Source organism: Eleutherodactylus coqui, chromosome 1 (genome assembly GCF_035609145.1).
Source record: "Eleutherodactylus coqui strain aEleCoq1 chromosome 1, aEleCoq1.hap1, whole genome shotgun sequence".
In the NCBI taxonomy this organism is placed as follows: Eukaryota; Metazoa; Chordata; class Amphibia; order Anura; family Eleutherodactylidae; genus Eleutherodactylus; species Eleutherodactylus coqui.
The window spans coordinates 497,217,920-497,240,614 of record NC_089837.1 but is presented as its reverse complement, the minus strand read 5'-3'; the positions used below and the strand labels follow the sequence as shown (position 1 = coordinate 497,240,614).

The window sequence follows — 22,695 nt, the reverse complement described above, 5'->3', positions numbered from 1 at the left end:
TCTGACTGGGGCATGCAGTGTGGGCCGAAGCCCACCTGTGTTTTATCTGACGTTAGCTCTGCTGTCCAGGGCACTGCAATGGGATTAATTTATGTACCGCCAGTGGGTTCCAGGGAGCCACCCATGCTGTGGGTGCACAGGGACTTCACATAGGGGAGTTGTACCTGCCTGTGTCTATTTATGAAAAACCCCGGTCTGACTGGGGCATGCAGTGTGGGCCGAAGCCCACCTGTATTTTATCTGACGTTAGCTCTGCTGTCCAGGGCACTGCAATGGGATATATTCATGTACCGCCGGTGGCTTTCTGGGACCCACCCATGCTGTGGGTGCACACACAATTCACATAGGGGAGTTGTACCTGCCTGTGTCTACTTATAAAAAACCCCGGTCTGACTGGGGCATGCAGTGTGGGCCGAAGCCCACCTGTATTTCATCTGACGTTAGCTCTACTATCCGGGGCACTGCATTGGGACAAACTACATGAGCAATACAGCGCTAATGAGACGTGCACAGCTACGCTAGCATTGGAGTCCGCTGTAGGCCCGCGATTGCTGAGGGTTTGTGCAGAGGCCTATGTCCTGGGAGCAGTGAAAGTCCGCTTCCTGCCTACGATTGCTTAAGCTGTGGGCCGAGGCCTATGTCGTGGGCGCGGTGCAAGTCTGCAATGTTTGGCCACTTAGACTTATTTTTGTTCATGTCTTGGGTTGCCTAGGACCCACCTATGCTGTTGGTGCCCACTTAGTTCCCATCGCGGTGTTTGACCTGTCTGGCACAAAGACACTGACTGACTTGGGTAGGGGCAGAGTGCGGATGGCTTTCCCCTTGCGGTGTCGATTGAGCTATGCGACAACTTGACAGAATGAATACTGTGTGGGCACATGGATTCCCCATTGCTATGCCCACGTTTGCAGCTCCTGACGGAGGTGGCACAGGATTGGATTTCTCATAGCCCACAATGCTGTACAGAAGCAATCGCCTCCGCCCCTTTTAATGAGGGTCACTGCCTGGCCCTGCCAACCCTTTGCAGTGTGTGCCTCCGGTTCCTCCTCATGGCAGACGCACTTATAAATAGACATGACGGTGGTGTGGCTATGCAGCCAGCGTGTGGCATGAGGGCAGCTGAAGGCTGCGCAGGGACACTTTTGTGTGCGCTTCAGACGCAGGGTCGTGTGGGGGGGTTGCGCAGCATGTAACCCAGGAGAAGTGGCAGCGGAGTGTCATGCAGGCAGTGATTGTGCTTTGTTGGAGGTAGTGTGGTGTTTAGCTAAGGTGTGCCTTACTAATGAGGGTTTGTCCGAAGTAAAAATTGTTAGGGGGGGCCCACTCTTGCCACTATTGTGGCTTAATAGTGGGACCTGGGAACCTGAAATGCAGCCCTGCATGTTGGCCCTCGCCTGCCCTATCCGTTTCTGTGTCGTTCCCATCACTTTCTTGAATTTCCCAGATTTTCACAAATGAAAACCTTAGCGAGCATCGGTCATATACAAAAATGCTCGAGTCGCCCATTGACTTCAATGGGGTTCGTTACTCGAAACGAACGCTCGAGCATCGCGGAAAGTTCGACTCGAGCAATGAGCACCCGAGCATTTTGGTGCTCGCTCATCTTTAACTGTCATGCGTCTGAAGAAGGAGTACACCCTCTAGACGCCCCAGACGGGGTAGTGTCGGTGACCCTCTGGGTTGTGTATCCTGGACTTTGTAGATGCTTGCTGTAAATAAATGATGGCAGGACCCAGATTTAAAGAATTTCAAGCCTCCTGGAGCCTTTCTATATGTGTGGTGCCATTTTCCTGACGTTGAGGTTGGCGATCCACAGCTGAGTAACCACCTTGCCACAGTGGCTAGTAGTTCAGAAATGAAGTTGGAGCCAAAAACCAAGGGACTCCTTACGAGTGAGTGATTTCTCGCTCACTGCCCTGTTGGTGGCTGCGTGTACACATGATGACTTTCGCCCAAAATTGCTGTTCCCAGCGATTATTCGGGCGATAATCGCCCCACGCAAAAAGTAAGTTAAGAAGTCTTCTGCAAGAGATTGTAGTAAACATGGTCTGTGTCCAGTGCAAAGTTCACTGTGCAGAGAGAGAGAGGAGGGAGGATGACGAGCAGTTTCTATTATCTATGGTCAATGGTGGATCTATATATAGGTGTTACCTTTCATTGGAACCCTACCTGTAGTGAGTATGACCTGACCACTGAAAAGTGATCCCTGCAGAGCAGGAAGTACCAGCCTATTGTGAAGTTCGAGACAAGACAAGGAGTTCTACTGGAACAAACAGTGTGCGAAACTGGAAGAAGCAAACCAGCAAGGCCACACCCGAGTTCTCTTTGCCCAGTGTCAGTCAAGATCTTAACTGACCTATGGCAAAAGATATGGAGCTCAAAATCGTGGCCCAAAGACTGGACAAGATCTGTCTTCGTCACACAACCAAGGAAAGGTGATGCTCAAGAATGTTTCAATTACCGCCCCATCGCCCATGTCAAACCTCACGTGAGCAAAATTCTTTTAAAGATCATACAAAAATGCATCGCGACAATTGTTGAACGGGAACTGCCGGACGTTCAAGCTGGCTTCTGCAAAGAACATGACACCAGGGACCAAATTGCGAACATGCGCTGGATCACAGAAAATACCCGGGAGTATCAAAAGGACATGTACATGTGTTTCATCGACTACAGCAAGGCATTTGATTGTGTCAAACGTAACAACAAGCTTTGGCAGTGTCTGAAGCAAATGGGCGTCCCAGAACATACTGAACAGCTTATATGGGCGCTTTACAACAACCAATAAGAAACAGTCAGGATGGCCTATGGAAACACGGATTGGTTAGGAATGGAGAAAGGCGCCCGGCAAGGCTGCATTCTATCACCAGTCCTTTTTAATATGCAGAAATGATCAGGAGGTGATGCAACTTAGATGAATTAGAAATCGGAGTCAAAATCGGAGTCAGAAAGTCAACAACCTCCGATATGCACATGCCATCACCCTGCTTGTGGAAAGTGAAAGGGACCTGGAATACCTTATCCAACGAGTGCAAAAGGAAAGGGAACACATGGGACTGTACCTCAATAGCATGAAAACAAAAGTCATGACCGCGGTGGGCAACGGTACAGAGAACATAACAATTAGCTGGTCCAAGATTTCATCTTCCTTGGATCCAAAATCGATTGCAATGGGGCAGTCTGGACCCGAGATCAAGAGACGGATTACACTTGGTAGAATGACAATGCAAGGAATGGAAAAGATCTGGAAAAGCAAGGATATTAGCATTGCAATAAAAACCAGACTGGTCGATGCGATCATCTTTCCCATAACGACGTATGGTGCGAAAGTTGGACGCTCAGCAAAGCAGACAGAAGGAAAATTGCTGCGTTCGTATTATGGCGCTGGAGGAGAATGCTACGGATACCTTGGACCGCCATGAAAATGAACACGGTAGCGTTAGATTGCGTCAAACTGAAAATATCACTAGAGGGCAAAATCATCAAACAGAGGCTCTCTTTTTTTGGCCATGTGATTCACGCTAACTCACTGGAAACAGTACTAATGCGAGGTCAGTGGGAAGAGAAGATCAGGACGACAAAGAACAAGATGGCGAGATACAATCAAGGCCACCACCAACATGTCAATGGCGGAACTGAAAGAAGTGGTGAAAGACAGAAACCTGTGGAGAACAATGATCCATAGACTGAACGGATAATCATTAGAGATGAGCGAGTATACTCGGCTAAGGCACTACTCGCTTGAGTAATGTGCCTTAGCGAGTATACTCGCTCATCTCTAATAATCATCATTATTGTGAACTTCAGTGACCTGAATAAAGACTGCAAGATTTCCGAGTTTTGTAAAAGAAAATTTTACCCATGGTGTTTTAGTAGTTTGCACAATAAAACTTTATTAGAAGTAATCGGTTTATTACGGAACAGGTGGGAAACTTTCCTAAATAGTAAAAGATGTATGCACATCAGTAGAACCACAAAAAAAAATGTTTCTAAATGTAGTTTTTGTCTCTTTAGTTTTGTCACAATTGTGGTTTCAAATATACAAACTGTTCTAGGAAATGTTCTAGAATGGTTTGGATGGAAAGCTACACTGCAATAAAACCCTTGCATTTGTGGTTTCTTCACTGAGGTTAAATAAGAAGTTGCACCAAAGAAAGCCCCAAAAATATTAAGGTTTATGAGCACCTTTTGGTATTTTTTAAAAGCAATGTATATTTACAGAAAAATCATTTTTAAATGTTCCCCTCCTGTGCTTGCAGTGTGTAGCTCTTCACTAAATGCTGGAGGACTCAGAGTATTGCAAAATCTATTTGTCACACTGCTTGAAAGGTTCTGTAACTGGAGTTAATATGCTCAAATGGTAACATTGCAGCATATAAAAAAACTTACAGCAAAGGAGAGCTTTTAGGTATGCAAGCAGCATGTATTATAACACAAAGCATGATTATTATACATTTATACCACTTACAAAGTGCCGGTCAGCAGCGCTACTCTCCATTGTAATTACAAGCTCTGGCTGCTGGGACCCGACTCCGGTCACTGTTGCAAGCTGGATGCCTGGTGAGAACATTATTGATTGATTTCCTCTACTCTGCTGCTGCTGCCAGGGATCGGGTTGATAAAGGGGGAAGGGAAACGACACTATGGGCAGTAGCAGAGAGTGCAGTGGGGAAAAAGAATAATAATATTCCCAGGCAGGACACAGCATCAGTGGTGGGAGCCAGGCCCCAGCGGCCAGCAATCGTCAGTAGCACTGACCATCTGCACTTCTTAGGTATATTGTGCACTAGAAATCCTAGTGTATATTTTACATAATTTTGCAATTGTCCATCTACAAGCCCCTCCCTCCTTTCCTGACTGTAAACTGTCATCTATCATCTCCTCCCCTGCTGTAATATGGAAATTGAACATCTCGCATAGCTGCAGAATCAGTCAGTCTGACAGACAGATTTTACAAGAAACTGAGTCCTCCAGCTTATAGTGTAAAGCTCTACACTACAAGTGCAGGAGGAGAACATGTAAAACTGTTTAACCCTTTCCAATCCACTGTCTGATGCCTTCCAATATTCTGATTGAAGCCTGCACAGCTCCGATGTCAGAAAACGTCCATCAGGGTATTCTTACTGTATGATACTGGCCGCTCTGTTGTCGGGGGCCTCTCCTGCATGTCACATACCGCAGGACTGGCTCTAGCCAGCAGATGGTGCTATTGTAAAATGGCAGAAAGAGAAAGCCCCCTAGGAAACCCTGAATCCAAAATTGGATTGCAAAGGGTTAATTCATTTCAATTACAAAACTTATTTTGAGTAAAAAAGTAAAAATACAAAAGGTGCTCAGTCTTTAAATAAGAGAGACCAGAAAAACGACTAATGTGTGGCTGGAATTTCATCAGATGCAATCACAACAAATTAAAGTCCGCCTGCTGTTGTAATTCAGTAAGCTTCAAATTGAATTGGCCCATCAGGGTGCCCAAGGATCCTCCAGTGTATCCGAGCTCTGTCGCAATAATGGCCCCTACAGGCCCAGCAAAAGACAAACTCATTTGAAGTTGACTTTGAAGACAATGACTTGCCACTTCCTTACGGGATCCTTCTCAACCCATTAGATCTTATTGATGATACGTCCGGCGTGTATAATGATACAACAAAGATGGCGATGCCATTATTTATGAGTAGACGTGTTCTGTATAGATGGAGAGCGGCCCTCCGAATCATCTCCTCTGATGGACCTAAGGACACCGGTATGACACTGATGATGAATGTGTGAGATCCAAAATATAGATGACAATTCAATGATTGGAGCCGATCTGTCAAAGAGAGAAGCAGAAGTCAAGAGCAAAAAACTATTAAAAGAAAGACTTGCACAAGTTTGTGATTTGTCAATGTTTAATGGCTGCAAGTAATTCGATAGAACAAAAGTAAAGAACATGAAGAAGCCGCCGCCGACGCCTAGGCAGTTGCTGTTTCTGAATTCTCTATAAGTGTAATAAATTGGATGCACAATGAGATCTGTAAGGACGGCAATGAGTCCGGAAGCTTCTCTTATGATGATATTAATGTTCTCGGAGATATAAGGCTTCAGATTTGGAATCTCTAATGGTGTTTTTGAAACATAATGGGCGGATGAATATTTTATCTGAAAAAGCCACTTTGCCTGTACATTAGGAGTGCCCTTGAGGAGACTCTGCCAGGGAAGTTACAATACTGAATGTCAGATAGTTTGTTGTTTCAATACTATAAGCTGAAAGTTTCACCAACTTATTTCATTAAAAGAAACTAATCTTGGCTGACCTGGAAGTCAAACTCCCACCAGCCTTAGAACAGGATCTGACTGCCATCATTGGTAAATTAATAGCTGTAGTGCGTAGTACTCTTATATTACATCCACCCACCAGCAGGACTAATTGTGCTGCACACATCTGGTAAAACTCGCTGCCCCGGACCACTACACCGGCTCCTGTCACCACTGTCGGTTTTATGCGTTACCTGAAATATCACTTCTTCATGCAGATGAATGTCAAATACAGAGTGCATAACACCGCCAGGTGACAGTTCATGCGACATTCGTTATATTCCTATAGAACAAAGGGGCTGCTCCAGCTTAAAAAATGCAGCATTGTGTCATTCCTCTGATTTCACTTAGATCAGGGGTGTCAAACTCATTTTCACCAAGGGCCACTTTAGGCTTATGGTGACCTTCAAAGGGCCAGGTCGGATCCCGACCTGAGCCCCTGCAGGGACCAGTGCAGCACTCACCTGCTCCCGCGGCTCCAGCTCTGTGATGTGCCAACTGCCGCCCAGCCGGCGCATGCTCAGAGTGGGGGCAGCAGCCAGGGAGTGACATTTCTGTGCGGAGCTCTGCAAGCCCCGCACAGAAATAGAGCATGCCGAGATTTTGCGTTTTCTAACGTAATCCTATGGCAGCTTCCATGGGCGAAAATTCTGTGGGAAATCCCACAGCGGCCTAAGACTGTATAGTAAGGGCTTGTTCACACAAGCGTATGTGCGTACATAATATGCAATGAATAGAAGCCATTGATTTCAATGAGTTCATTCACATGATGTTTATTTTCACACAGCAGGACCTATTTTGTTGTGTACTACGCACCCCGATAGGCCATTGAAGTGAATGGGCCGCGCAAATATGTGGTGAATGCGCAGGAAACCTCTGTATTTACTGCATATTTGCGCACCATTTCAGTGGGCCCATCTGCATTCCTTTTTTGCGTGCCCAAATATACAAGCATAAGCGATTTTCGATTGCGCAAATACGCAGCGTATTTGTGCGACCGAAATACAATTACACCCGTGTGAACGAGCCCTAATAGTGACCCTGATAGTGGCCCCAGTAAAAATAACCCGCACAGTGGCCCAATTAGTAATATTAAGCCCCTCAGTAGTAATACCCCCATAGCAATATTAACCCCCCCTCAGTAATAATAATAAGCCCCCCTCATTAATAATAAGCCCCCCCTCAGTAATAAGCCCCCCTCAGTAATAACAAGCCCCCCTCAGTAATAATAAGCTCCCCCCCCTCACTAATAGCAATAAACCCCCCCCCCTCAGTAATAGCATTAAGACCCCCCCCAGTAATAGTAATAAGCACCCCCTCAGTAATAGTAATAAGCCCCTCTTCAGTAACAAGCCCCCCCTCAGTACTAATAATAATCTCCCCCTTAGTAATAGGCCCCCCCATCAGTAATAAGCCCCCGCTCAGTAATAATAAGCCCTCCCCTCAGTAATAATAAGTCCCCTCAGTAATAAGGCCCCCCTCACGAATAATCGTTCCCCCCCAACCCATATACTTACCTCCTCCTAGCTGTCAGCGACGCTCCCCCTCTGCTCGCGCTGAGCCCGGATGCACACTGACATCAGTGTGTAGCCCGAAACCCTTCCTCCCCGGGTCCTCTCCTGCGAAACTGAAGAGCAGGGGACTCGGGGGAGGAGGATCCCGGCTGCACACTGACGTCAGTGTGTAGCCCGGAACCCTTCCTCCCCGGGTCCTCTCCTGCAGAACTGAAGAGCAGTGGACTCAGGGGAGGAGGATTCCGGCTGCACACTGATGTGAGTGTGCGCAGGGATCAGCGGTAACAGCGCGATTACCAGCGGGGAGCTGCGGCACCCCAAGTGGTAATCGCTGCAGTGGTGAGGAGCGTCGGCACACCACAGGCCACATAACATGAGGCAGCGGGCCGGATTCAGCCCGCGGGCCTTGTGTTTGACACATGTGACTTAGATAGTAAGCTCTTATGGGCAGGGGTCTCTCTCCTGTAGAGTGTAAGCTCTTATGGGCGGGGACCTCTCTCCTGTAGAGTGTAAGCTCTTATGGGCAGGGATCTCTCTTGCGCAGAGTGTAAGCTCTTATGGACAGGGACCTCTCTCCTGTAGAGTGTAAGCTCTTATGGGCAAGGACCTCTCTCCTGTAGAGTGTAAGCTCTTATGGGCAGGACCTCTCTCCTGTAGAGTGTAAGCTCTTATGGGCAGGGACCACTCTCCTGTAGCGTGTAAGCTCTTATGGGCATGGACCTCTCTCCTGTAGAGTGTAAGCTCTTATGGGCAAGGACCTCTCTCCTGTAGAGTGTAAGCTCTTACGGGCAGGACGTCTCTCCTGTAAAGTGTAAGCTCTTATGTGCAGAGACCTCTCTCCTGTACAGTGTAAGCTCTTATGGGCAGGGATCTTTCTCCTGTAGAGTGTAAGCTCTTATGGGCAGGGATCTCTCTCCTGTAGAGTGTAAGCTCTTATGGCAGGGACCTCTCTACTGTAGAGTGTAAGCTCTTATGGGCAAGGACCTCTCTCCTGTAGAGTGTAAGCTCTTATGGGCAGGACATCTCTCCTATAGGGTGTAAGCTCTTATGGGCAAGGACCTCTCTCCTGTAGAGTGTAAGTTCTTATGGGCAGGACATCTCTCCTGTAGAGTGTAAGCTCTTATAGGCAGGGACCTCTCTAATGTAGAGTGTAAGCTCTTATGGGCAAGGTCCTCTCTCCTGTAGAACGTAAGCTCTTATGGGCAGGACATCTCTCCTATAGGGTGTAAGCTCTTATAGGCAGGACCTCTCTCCTGTAGAGTGTAAGCTCTTATGGGCAAGGACCTCTCTCCTGTAGAGTGTAAGCTCTTATGGGCAGGACCTCTCTCCTGTAGAGTGTAAGCTCTTATGGGCAGGACCTCTCTCCTGTAGCGTGTAAGCTCTTATGGGCATGGACCTCTCTCCTGTAGAGTGTAAGCTCTTATGGGCAAGGACCTCTCTCCTGTAGAGTGTAAGCTCTTACGGGCAGGACGTCTCTCCTGTAAAGTGTAAGCTCTTATGTGCAGAGACCTCTCTCCTGTACAGTGTAAGCTCTTATGGGCAAGGACCTTTCTCCTGTAGAGTGTAAGCTCTTATGGGCAAGGACCTCTCTCCTGTAGAGTGTAAGTTCTTATGGGCAGGACATCTCTCCTGTAGAGTGTAAGCTCTTATAGGCAGGGACCTCTCTAATGTAGAGTGTAAGCTCTTATGGGCAAGGTCCTCTCTCCTGTAGAACGTAAGCTCTTATGGGCAGGACATCTCTCCTATAGGGTGTAAGCTCTTATAGGCAGGACCTCTCTCCTGTAGAGTGTAAGCTCTTATGGGCAGGACCTCTCTCCTGTAAAGTGTAAGCTCTTATGGGCAGAGACCTCTCTCCTGTAGAGTGTAAGCTCTTATGGGCAGGACCTCTCTCCTGTAAAGTGTAAGCTCTTATGGGCAGGACCTCTCTCCTGTAGAGTGTAAGCTCTTATGGGCAGGGATCTCTCTCCTGTAGAGTGTAAGCTCTTATGGGCAGGGACCTCTCTAATGTAGAGTGTAAGCTCTTATGGGCAAGGTCCTCTCTCCTGTAGAGCGTAAGCTCTTATGGGCAGGACATCTCTCCTATAGGGTGTAAGCTCTTATGGGCAGGACCTCTCTCCTGTAGAGTGTAAGCTCTTATGAGCAGGACCTCTCTCCTGTAGAGTGTAAGCTCTTATGGGCAGGACCTCTCTCCTGTAAAGTGTAAGCTCTTATGGGCAGGGACCTCTCTCCTGTAGAGTGTAAGCTCTTATGGGCAGGCATCTCTCTCCTGCAGTGTGCAAGCTCTTATGGGCAGGGATCTCTCTCCTGTAGAGTGTAAGCTCTTATGGGCAGGGACCTTTCTCCTGTGGAGTGTAAGCTCTTATGGGCAGGGACCTCTCTACTGTAGAGTGTAAGCTCTTATGGGCAGGGACCGCTCTCCTGTAGAGTGTAAGCTCTTATGGGCAGGGACCTCTCTCCTGTAGAGTGTAAGCTCTTATGGGCAAGGACCTCTCTCCTGTAGAGTGTAAGCTCTTATGGGCAGGGACCTCTCTCCTGTGGAGTGTAAGCTCTTATGGACAGGCGACCTCTCTCCTGTAGAGTGTAAGCTCTTATGGGCAGGGACCTCTCTACTGTAGAGTGTAAGCTCTTATGGGCAGGGACCTCTCTCCTGTAGAGTGTAGTCTCTTATGGGCAGGGACCTCTCTCCTGTAGAGTGTAAGCTCTTATGGGCAGGACCTCTCTCCTGTAGAGTGTAAGCCCTTATCGCCAGGAACCTGAATCCTGTAGAGTGTAAGCTTTTATGGGTAAGGACTTGAGATGAGCGAGCATACTCGCTAAGGGCAATTGCTCGATCGAGCATCGTCCTTAGCGAGTTTCTCCCCGCTCGGAAGAAAAGGTTCGGGTGCCGACGCGGGTGAGAGGTGAGTTGCGGCAGTGAGCAGGGGGTAGCGGGGGGAAGAGAGGGAGAGAGAGATCTCCCCTCCGTTTCTCCTTGCCCTCCGCCAGCAGCCGAATCTTTTCTTCCGAGCGGGAAGGTACTCGCTAAAGGCAATGCTTGATCGAGTAATTGCCCTTAGCGAGTATGCTCGCTCATCTCTAGTAAGGACCTCTCTCCTGTAGAGTCTAAGCTCTTATGGGCAGGGACCTCTTTCCTGTAGAGTGTAAGCTCTTATGGGCAAGGACCTCTCTCCTGTAGAGTGTAAGCTCTTATGGGCAGGGACCGCTCTCCTGTAGAGTGTAAGCTCTTATGGGCAGGGACCTCTCTCCTGTAGAGTGTAAGCTCTTATGGGCAGGACCTCTCTCCTGTAGAGTGTAAGCTCTTATGGGCAGGACCCCTCTCCTGTAGAGTGTAAGCTCTTATGGGCAGGACCTCTCTCCTGTAGAGTGTAAGCTCTTATGGGCAGGGACCTCTCTCCTGTAGAGTGTAAGCTCTTATGGGCAGGACCCCTCTCCTGTAGAGTGTAAGCTCTTATGGGCAGGGACCTCTCTCCTGTAGAGTGTAAGTTCTTATAGGCAGTAAAAAAAACAAAAAAAAAACAAAAGATGACTGCTTTACCGTGAAAAATCTTTAGCCTTTATTCGTAGAAGTGTTTCACATGAAGTCCAGGACAGAGGAGTCTTGCTCAGGACTCTTATGGGCAGTGCACTGATAAAACACTGTGCAGCAATACATCGTTGCCCAGTTATTTCCATACCAGACAAGCATTTATCTGATCAGCGCAGGGCAGCAGGAGAATATGACTGTGGTATGGACATCACTGCTCGCTGCCATGGAGAGAAATGTGCAGTGATTTATAGCCACACAGTTTTCTCTCCGAGGCCAGCAAAGTGCTATGAGATCGATGCAGGTCAGGAGAGGCAGCTATGTGCGCATGGTGTTTAGCTTCCTACCAGGACACATCTCCGGAGTGGGGGGTCCAGGTTCCTGGGGTCAGCGTGGCAGCTGAAGCTCTTTTGAGTTTTTTATTAAATCAACTGGGAGATTGTAGTAAATGAATAAACAATCTACTCTCCTCTTTCACTCCCCCCTGATCATACAGTATCTCTAAGGTGCAAAGCCTCAACAGTTAGCACCTGAACCCAACTAGACCTGTTTGCATCACAGATGAGAAGTAGGGCGTGCTAATAAATCTAAGGTCAACTCGCATTTATGGCTAATGTAAGGTGACCAGACGTCCCGATTTTGGTGGGACAGTCCCACTTTGGAACCCTGTGTCCCTCTTTCCACCGGGGCCCCAGCAGGAAAGCTATTTGTCCCGCTTTTGGCATGTCGGGTCACCATTATAGTGATTACCCACCCACATGTCACAGCTTCCCGGCAGGTAATCATTCTGCAGTGCCGCGGCCGGATGCACACACTGACGGCAGTGTGTACATCTAGGATCTTCGTCTCTTCCTCCACTATTTGGTTTCGCAAGAGGAGAGGGGAAGGGTGGAGGCACTGCTGCGGCCACACACACTGACACCTGCAGCAGTGCTGAGAGGAGCAGCGGCGCTGTGAAGACCAGGAAGAGGTAAGTATATGGGTCTTAGGGGGAGAGCTAATACTATGTGGAGGGTCACTATTATTGCTGGGGCTACGGTGGGACGTCACTATTATTGCTGGGACTGGTATAGGGGGGTGCTAATTCTGCTAAAGCTACTGTGGAGGGGGGGTCACTATTATTGCTGGGGCTACTGTGGGGAGGTCATTATTACTACTAGGGCTACTGTGGGGGGTCACTATTATTGCCAGGGCTGCTGTGGGGGGGGGGGGGGTCACTATTATTGCTTGGGCTGGTATGAGGGAGTGATAATGGTATTGGGGCTACTGTGGGAGTTATCTGTACCATATCCACAGCTGATATCATACTATATGGCACTCCCCTCACCTCCTCCATAGGCTTCCCGTTGTCGGCATTCCCCGGCTTCTGGTTCCCAGCGGCCTGGTCAGGTGCAACTACTGCTGATCAGGTGAGGCCACTACAGGCCACTGGGGGGTGCTGACAGTGGGAAGCCTTTGGAGCAGGTAAGGGGAGCGCCGCATAGTATGAAATCATCTGCGGATATGAGGCTGATTTAGTCAAAATTCGCACCATTAGTATGTATTTTGACTGTTGTTTGGATGCCGAAATGCTGCAGAATTTGATTCCTATTTTTTTTTTAACTGACCCAGTACGGAGGTAAGACGGAGGTAAAATCATATGTCGTGATAAGCCCCTCCCCTGACCACACCCCTTTGTATTGCGTTAACCCTGGAAAAATCTGGTCACCTTAGCTAAAGTGCACCTCGGCTTAGTGTCATTAACCTTCCTAATCACCAGGAAAATTTTAGTAGTTAATCTAAAATATTTTTTTCCTTTTTTCAGGTGTCTAAATCTGACTGTATCCTATAGTCCAGTACGTCGTATGGTCCGAATAGCACAGTAATTAATCAGTTGCGTGGCAAAGCCCTGCTCCGTACTCCACTAGAGGGAACATACAGTACATGCATTTGGCAAGCAGGACAGATATATGGACATATCCATGACTCCAGAATGCTTTAGAGACACGAAATCAGGAAGTACAGTAAAAGCCACGTAAGGGAGGCAACATGTGGCTTATGAGCGACACTGCGGTCACCTTGTCCGTAATTTATGATTAGCATGACATGCTATCGCACCAATATCAATTGCTTGCCCTCATATGAACACGACTACAGAAAGTGCTGTCTTCTGCTTGGGTCTTTGTGGTTCTGTAATATGTCCATTGCTCTTGTGATTGCTGCCATTCATACAAGGTCATCTTCATTCACTTTTGCCTTCAATTCTGATCATAACTACATTTGCAATTAAAATGTTCTTCTTAGAATACAGCCAAATACACCATTTTAATTAACTCTCAATTCAAATCAATGGTCTGTTCACATAACGCAGCCTCATGCTGGGTCCTACAGAGACAATTCATTTGTTGGCACGCTCAAATCTAGCTCATTGGCGGAGGTCTCACAAAAGAGACCTCCCAGTCTTAAATCACAGTGCCCTAAGAGGGGTTGTACCCTATGTAAAATCTTTGTTAGGCCGCCTACACATGGAATCCGGCAGCGGAATCCGGCCCCGCAGCAGCTGCGTCCACACCTACCTGCTTTTCTTCAGTCCGTACTGCGGCTGGTCCGCACAGCTTGCCGTTGGACACGTGGTACAGATTTTTTTTTTTCAAACTCCTGCTGTTCCCAGGTCAGTGCCTAGCGATGGCACAGAATCTGCGACCTTTCCGAAATGTCAATTTTGAAAGGGCCGTGGTTTGGACAGCTTGTATTGACTTCAATAGATTCCTCCGCATGGAATGAAGCGGAGCTGATATATGAGAGCTAGTGAAGGCAGCAGCATCCTGGATTCACCTGACACCCAGCATGGATTACAGGAAGGGACATGTTCATATAAAAAAAAAGACTAATGCCGGCTTTACACTGGCGATAGGCTATTTTGCATTGCGAGAGTGAGTGAAAACGCATGAAAATGAAATCAATGATTTTCAATCGTTTCATTCTCATTTGTGATGCCTTTACTGCACACTCGCAGCGCTACCATTGAAAACATAGGCAGTACATCGCACCCCCCTGACACAGCTGTCACAGCTATAAGTGACTTCCGGCTCTTGCCTCCGGCCCCGGCAAACGTCTTCTGGAGGCCGGGGATTTAAATATCCCTGCCCCCAGAAAGCGCTCACCCTGATTGGCTGAGCGTTGTAACCAATCAGGGGCAGCATCCAGCCGTCATTGATTGAAAGGTGAGCGGTGCCTGTGATTGGTCACAGCGCTCAGCCAATCACTGGCAGGCCTCAGCCGTTCATTTCAAGCCCTTCCCCGAAAATCATCGCTGCAGTGCTTGCCTGCAAGCCATTGCTTTCAACGGGGCTGCAGCAGCGCTACCCCCATTGAAAGCAATGGATAGCATCGCAGACCTCTACCACAGCTGTGACAGCTGTGTCAGGGGAGTGCAATGTACTGCCTATGTTTTCAATGGGGCTAGCCTGCTGACGCCAGCTTTACCTTAACGCTGCGAGTGTGCAGTGAAGGCATCACGAATGAGAATGAAACCATTGAAAATCATTGGTTTCATTTTCATGAGTTTTCACTCACTCTGGCAACGCAAAGTAGCCTATCGCCAGTGTGAAGCCGCCTAATACAAGAAGCAGGTTACAAACTGCATATCAAAGGGTCTGAAAATGAATGATGTAATAGAGACTGTAACCTGAAACTTAGTGCAACTTTTTTAAAATTTAATTCATGGTAACGACTAACATGCGCAGAAATGATTTATTCCATGTCATAGGTGTCCATAAGCTCGTACCGTGGACTTCGCTAGTTGAATATCCAGGTCACTGTTTCCGGAATAGTCCCCAAAGAATGGTAAGATTGCAATTAGTGGGCTGAGTCAGAGATTTTGTTAAGACAAAGCTGAGTCAGTAGCAGAGTGAGGATGTTGGGGCCAAGACTGGAACATGGATAGTCAGCCGAGTCAAACAGGAAATGAACTGGAAATCTATGAAACACTTCACAAGAGCTGATAACCAAGTAAGGAGATTCTGGAGTTCTCCCTTGAAGATCCTTGGTTGCTGACGTCACACGCATCAGCCAGGTCTCGATGAAGTGGCTGGAGCTTCGCAGAGCAGACAGACCCCCATGATGTGACAGATCTGTCAAGTTGTCAAATTGCCCACCTGATACATGGAGCGCCTCAGCTTTGTGCCTGCCTGAAGCTGTCGATACCCTGCTAGCTCTGACGAGACAGTTCCACAGTCTCTAGGAACACATCCTATGGACAAAGGTAATTGTATCACCCAATTGTCAATTTATGTATACATTTCTAACAGTAATGATAGAAGAACGATATCATGCAGAGCACTAAGAAAAGATGCTCCACAATTGTTCCCTCTCTAACCTCTAATCTTCGGTGCTCTCATTGAAATGAATGGAGCGCAGTGCATCTGCTTTGACCAATGCTTCCTGCTTGACTTGTTCTTCCTTCAGTCGAGGACCAACTGGGCCCCCGATCCATGATTGCCATCTGCAATTTTCAAAAGCTGTAACTTTTTATTTTTCCATGGACAAAGCTTGCTTTTTGTGTGAAGAGCCGTAAAGTTCAACTAATTATAACTTTTACAAATATTTTAGGGGGCATGGTGAAAAACCACATCAATTCTGCCATTTTTACATCACTGCATTCAAAGACCCACAACTTTATTTCTCCATGCACAGAGCTGTGTGAGGGTTTGTTTTTTTTCATGATGAGCTGTAGTTTTTATTAGTACCATTTTGGGGTATATGTGAACTTTTTTCCATTACTTTTATGGGAGGCAAATGAACATTAAAAAAAAGGATTTTGTCTCAATTTTTTTAAAATAGCATTTGGTCATGTGGGATAAAAAGAGTTTTTAATTTATTATATAGGTTTTTACAGATATGGTGATACCGAACCATGGCTTTTTAATAAATAATTTTTAAACAATAAAAGGGAAAACTGCGTAAAGAAGCGGTTAATTTTTCCTTTTACTATTTTTTCACTTTTTTTTATGCCTGTAGGGAACTTCAACCTGCGACCCTATGATTTAGATAATATCTCTAGGGGGCGTGGCCATCACAAGCGGAAGTGCAATAGGAGAGCTCGGTTTGGGTACCCTCACTATCTAGCATCATCAGGCCTCCTGCTGCACACTACATCATCTTAAGTGCCTCCTCGGTCCTCCCCCAGCCGTAAGACACAAGAAGAGGGGCCTTGCGGCCCAACTGGATGGCGCAAAGGCTTCTGGCCTACTGCGGCCTAGTAGAACCAGAGAAGTTGCGGACTAATTTTTGGGGATTGCAGCAGCAATCCGGGAATTCGCATTGCAGAGTAGAGGGCCCCTGACGCGGGTAACAGGTGAGGAGCCCATCCAGAGAGCCTATAGTCCCGTAAATCATGGCCTAAATCCCACTGGGCAGGCCTAGCAAACAGCACCCTGAGAGGGAAAAAAGGCCCTGCTCCAACCCCCCACCATATACAGTAGCATTAGTGGCCTTTAGGAGCAGCTTGCTAGTCTCCCAGCAGGAGGCTACTGTCCTGGGTGACGGGAACAAGGACCAGCAGCGCAGCCTGCGGAATCGTCAAGTCGCATTCCTGCAGCCATTGGGCAGCACAGAATAGACCTCCTAATCTCTAACACGGCAAGTCTGATCAGACACGAAATCCCTGTGTGTTACCTAGAAGGGGCGCGACAGCAAGACTACTTTGACAGTAGTTAAAAGCCGTTTCAAGGCAGAAAAGAGAAGCGCATATCCCATTATTGAAAAGCAGCCTCGCTGCTCTTGGTGGCCCCTTTGTGGAGACAGACGAGAACTATAGCAGACCGTACTATCTCTGGGTTACTCAAACATCCTGCTGCGAAGAAGGGAGTTGGGTCGGCTGATCGTGGGGACGCACCTAGCAAAAATTCTATCAGCACCCTAACATGGCCACTAACCCCAATCAAGCCAGGAAGAAAAGAGGCTTCACCATCCTTTACTGTAATTTGGGCGCACCCACACAGCTGTCTACTGTGGCTATGTAGCCGCTGAGTTGTGTAGCTCCGCACAATCACATTCAGCTACAAACAGCATCTTCTTCAATCATCCTCTTTCGTGTGAATGGCCCGAGGAGGCCGCCAGAAAACCAAAACGCCACTTAACAGCAAAGAATAATCAGTTAAAGACTTTCTTGAAATGGCCACCACTCGTTCCAGCAAGCACAACAAACACAGACCATCATTAAAACCGCAAGCAGGCTCTACGCAGAGATCTTCTCAGCCTCGAGTTAATTGACCCCCGACCCATTTTCTCTACTTCCACATAGTCCGGACACAGATTCTCTTTCCTAGGCTTTCTACGGCCAAGAAGGAATCGCCACTCCACCTAAAACACACAACCGCTCAGATACACCTTCTGCAATGCCTAGATCAGATATCCCATGCCAACCTAGATTTAAAGATTTGCTATCCAGCAAACTTTCCAAAACGACGACAACCCCAAAAACCCTTATGCAAGACCTATCAGATATTGGAAAAAGACCATATTCACTAGATTCCAAAGTAGATTCCACAGTATCAAGAGTAAACCTAAATACCAGGATGGTATCCGATTTACAAGAATGCCTGGGAGCAGCCAATATGAAAATAGAAGATCTTGAAAACAGACCTGGAATAGAAAATTTCAGGATCAGAAGACTACCCGAAAGCATCAGACCTACATAAAGCAGTCTCTGACCTCCTACAATTGCGTATACCAGACATCGATCCTCCCCACTTGGAACTGGATAGAGCCTACCAGGTCCTGGCAGCACCATGTAAGGAAGCCACCCCTGAGATTTAGTAAAACCACACTTTTACTCTATCAAAAAAAAAAAAGTCATCCAAGCCTTCAGAGCTCGACAAACCATCTCCATTGCAGGCCACAAGATCCAAATTTTCTCTGACACTATCCCCAGGACAATACAGAGACGCAGAACATTAAAGCTCCTATTGCAATACCTGGCAAACAAAGGCATGTTATTATTGGTCTTTTCCATTCCGCCTACGCTTCTTATACAACAATAAGCAGCATGGACTTAGCTCCTTTGCCAAAGGCGAATCCCTCCTCCTCCTTGGCTTTCTCTCCAATGAGCTTGCTCCCTCTATCAGCTTCACAGGCGACTCCAGACCACTCTTGCCACTTTGGAAGTCCGCAACCAAGAGAAAAGCAGGACCTACAACCTGATTTACAGTCGGTGGGTCACAAACGAGGGGTTTTCTCCCCATGGCCATAAGCACAAAGATTTATTACACATGGATTATATGTCATATGGTAAATTTAATGATTAATGAACTTTTCTCATTCATGCAAGCCCCACAGGCATCCTATCAATCATAACTGTGGTTAGAGGTTAACAGTTGAAATATTCTTACTTTTAGTTTGAAGTTTACATAAATTCACTGTGAATATGATGCGTGTTATAGGAATTTCTGTTCCCTATCATGATGGACTGGCGGTTGATATTTTCTGGATATCCACCGTCCCTCTGTCCTTTGTCACACTTGTGACACTACTTTGGGGATTTCATTCCTTAATATTTATTCTTTATTGTTGTATTTTTTTTCATTCCTCTGTCTCATGTCCATTTACATCCCTGCCCCCCCTTCCCTTACAGGGCCTTGTGCAACTTCCCATATGGAAGGGTAACCCGAATACATTTATGGGGTCGCTCCGGCCTCCTTTTCTTGACCATTAATCTTAAGAGGCCATTTTATAACTCGCCTACTGTCTACTAAACCAATTTTTTTTGTTTCACACAACGTCCAGTGGCTCAATTCCCCCATCAAGAGATGCAAAGCCTTTGACTATTACCACAGAATTTGGGCCAACATTGTTTTCCTCCAGGAAACACATTTTACCCCTACCTTCACTCCAGCCTTCTTCCACTGCAATTATGCAATGCACTAATTGGCCTTTGCATGGGAGAAGAGGAGAGGTGTGGGGAAATGGATCTCTAAATATCTATCACTCTACAGCAGATCCATCGGGACCCCGAGGTAGGATTCTAATAGTTTCGGGTGCACTTTATGGATCACAAGTCACATTTGTTAATTATTATGCCCCTAATACTAAACAATTCCCATTCTTACATAACCTTCTATCCACGTGGCTCCCTCACTTCAAAGTCAAATTTAGCACTACACACCTCCCTTGACAAATCTAATTTAGACAGGCCAAAATTCATCCCTCCAACTGCTCTAGCCCATCAATTTGCTAAACTTTTCACTCCTTTGACATCGTAGACCTATGGTGGAACTCTAACCCCATGGATAGAGACTATACATATTACTCTTTAGCTCATAATGCATACACAAGAATAGACCACTTTCACCCAAACTAGATTTATTCCCAAAATGCCCAAGCAAAAATTTTGACGTGGCCCTGGTCGGATCATTCCCCGTACTCGATCTCTTTCACAGATCTCGCTAGCAACAAAACCACTGGACACTGGCAATTGAATTAATCTCTCAACAATTCAATGCACAATGATCCTAGATACCATTGAGGACTTCTTCATGTACAACCACCCCGCAGACACCTAATATTCTACCAACTGGGAGGCTCACAAGGCGGTGGTCAGAGGGAAATTTATTCAACTAGCTTCCAAAATGAAGGCACAGCAGGCAATAGAACTACAGCAAAAAGAGGCCCCTATTCTTCCCTGCTAGAGCATCATAAAACTAACACCCTCTCTGAATCTCCAGTCTGAGATCTCTAAAGCACGCACAGAATACAATTTATACTTGACTACTATAGCAGAAAAAGTATTGAAATGGTCCAAATATAAATTCTTTTCACAAGGGGATCAACAGGGTAGACTTTTGGGCTGACGTCTTGCTCCCATAACCTTCCTCAAAGCAATCTCTAAATTATGTCTTCAGAATGGTAACTTAAGCCAAAACCCAGTAGAGTTTGGAAAACCATTCGGTTAATTCTATAATAATCTATACACTAAAGAACGCTTTCCAGACCAAATGTGTATGAAACTACTCAATAAGGCCCTTCCTAGGTTTATTGCCAGAACACAGAGACATTCTCAAAGGGGAGGTAATGGTGGAAGAGGCATGGGAAGCAATGAAACCACTTAAACTTTTCAGTGCTCCTAGCCCAGACAGTTTCTTCAATCACTATTATAGGAAATTTTATGCATCCCTAGGGGCCCCTCTAGTAGGGTTTTTCAACTTCCTCCTACCAACCCCATATCTATTCCCTACAGCCAACAGAGCCTTTCTCTTGTCATTCCTAACTATAATAAAGACCACATGACTTGTTAAAACTATCACCCTGCTTCTCTAACTAACAATGACCTAAAGATCCTCTCCAAAATCATGACCATCAGACTCAAAACCTTCATAAGCCAATATATTCACCAAGATCAGGTCGGATTTATTCCAGTACGTCAAGCCACTAATCAAACTAGATGGGCCATTGACATAATTTCGGCCGTGCGATCCAGCTAGGATGGGGTGGGAAATAGACAAGGATGTCTCCTCAGCCTAGATTTATGCCAATATTTATATTCTTGGTTCTTGACGGAATGGAAATTTAGAACCCTCATTCAAGCTTTTTATTCCTTCCCCTCAGCCTCCGTTCGGATCCACAGTTTTGAGTCAGACACCATAGCAATTGGGAGGGGAACAAGGCAGAGCTGCCCCCTATTGCCTCTCCTATTCGCATTACCAATTGAACCATTAGCAAATGTGCCCTTTACGCAGGTAATGTCTTTTTTTTTATCCCCTCCCCTCTCACTTCTCTTCCCGACATATATCATAGTCTGGACAACTCTGGAGCACTTTCAGGTCTCAGAGTCAAGGACACTGAGTCGTTGGCCTTTAACCTAAACTTACCTCCCCGCATGCTTAAACTTTTAAAACTTAACTTTAACTTTCAATGGGTTAAGAGCCTTCCATACTTGAGAATACATCTCACAAACTTATTCGAGACCATATACCAAGCTAACTAACCCCCCCTGATTAAAAACCTGGAACAAGACCTGACTATATAGGCATCCCATAATCTCTCCTTTGCTAGGCAGAATCCACTCCATCAAAAGTCCTGGTTCCCAAAAATTTTCTCGCTCTTTCGTGCTTTGTCCATTCTAATCCCAGTGGATGCATCTACAATCCAAACTTGTGACCATCTGGTCTAACAAGTCCAGATGCAGTCAACAATCTACCCTATATGCACCTCGTAGTGCAGGAGTCCTTGGAATTCCTAACATTCTAAAATACTACCATGCTGCCCAATTAGCACAGCTAACTTTATATTCTCCTGCCATGACAAGCCCCAATGGGTATCAATCGAGGCCCAGTCAGTTACTCCCCAATCACTCAAAGGTGTCTTATGGCACAGAATGGAATACAAATGACTAATTATGAGCCCTACCTTGTCTTCCTCCCTGGCATTATGGGATAAACTGTCCAAAAGATATAACCTGATATCCAGACTCTTTCCTATATCTTGTCTATTCAGTAATCCTGCATTTACCCCTAGTATATACATAACTGACTTTGGATGGTGGATAGCCAGAGACCTCACCAAAACAGACAATTTTGTCGAAAAACTAGGCTTTAGACAATTTGAATACTTCAGAGCTGTCCACTCTATTCTAAATTCAGAGATCTTCAACAAATCAAGCACTATGTATTATTACTCTCTGAAAACAGGCGCATTTTGGCCGATTTGACCATTTTTGAAAGTCTTTGCAACACAAATACCAAGGGCCCTAGAATTATTGCCAAACTGTACTCAAACTTTACTACATTCATGGATAAACTTCCCTATATGAGGAGATGGAAAAGTGAGTTGGGCGAAGAATTATCGATTTCGGATTGACAAAAAAAAAAGCCTCATCAACTGCAAGATTCTCCATTACTGTATCAATTACTGAGGCCGGTTATAAACTCCTAATGCGATGGTACAGGAGTCCTAGGGGAATCTCCAACATGTTCTCAGGGATGTTAGTCCTATGGTTTTTAGGATGTAGAGGCGAGGGCACCTTCATACACATATGGTGGAACTGCCCACAGCTCAGCTGATTTTGGATTCAGGTGTACACCTTAATATTCACCATCACTAATTTATCACTGCACAAATCGCCCTGGGAGGCTCTATTGGGCAGACGAATTCCCAACACTCCTAGGCACATAGAATACAACAAGATATCCATTTGTGTATCTGCACATATTGCAATCGCTCGATCCAGGAGAAAAACATCAGCTAGCATCAACTTTGTGAATACTAAACTATCTTGGATCCTGGTCAAGGAGAAGTTGGTAGCCATCCTTATGGATCGCAAAACGTTAATGAAAACTTTTGTAGCCAGATTATATCTCCATTCTTTTTCATCGAAAGCTATGGCAGACCTGG

General features: G+C 46.3%; 1 protein-coding gene across 1 annotated transcript in view; it reads right to left on the bottom strand.

Moving 5' to 3' along the window:
* Nucleotides 1-5,567: 5,567 nt before the first annotated feature.
* The window catches only part of SLC36A4 (solute carrier family 36 member 4), a 253,925-nt gene continuing 236,797 nt past the window's right edge, over nucleotides 5,568-22,695 (bottom strand). Inside the window, exon 11 of the mRNA XM_066586982.1 lies at nucleotides 5,568-5,806. Coding sequence (XP_066443079.1) covers nucleotides 5,580-5,806 — 227 coding nt within the window. The 3' untranslated portion in view covers nucleotides 5,568-5,579. The remainder of the gene's footprint in view (nucleotides 5,807-22,695) is intronic.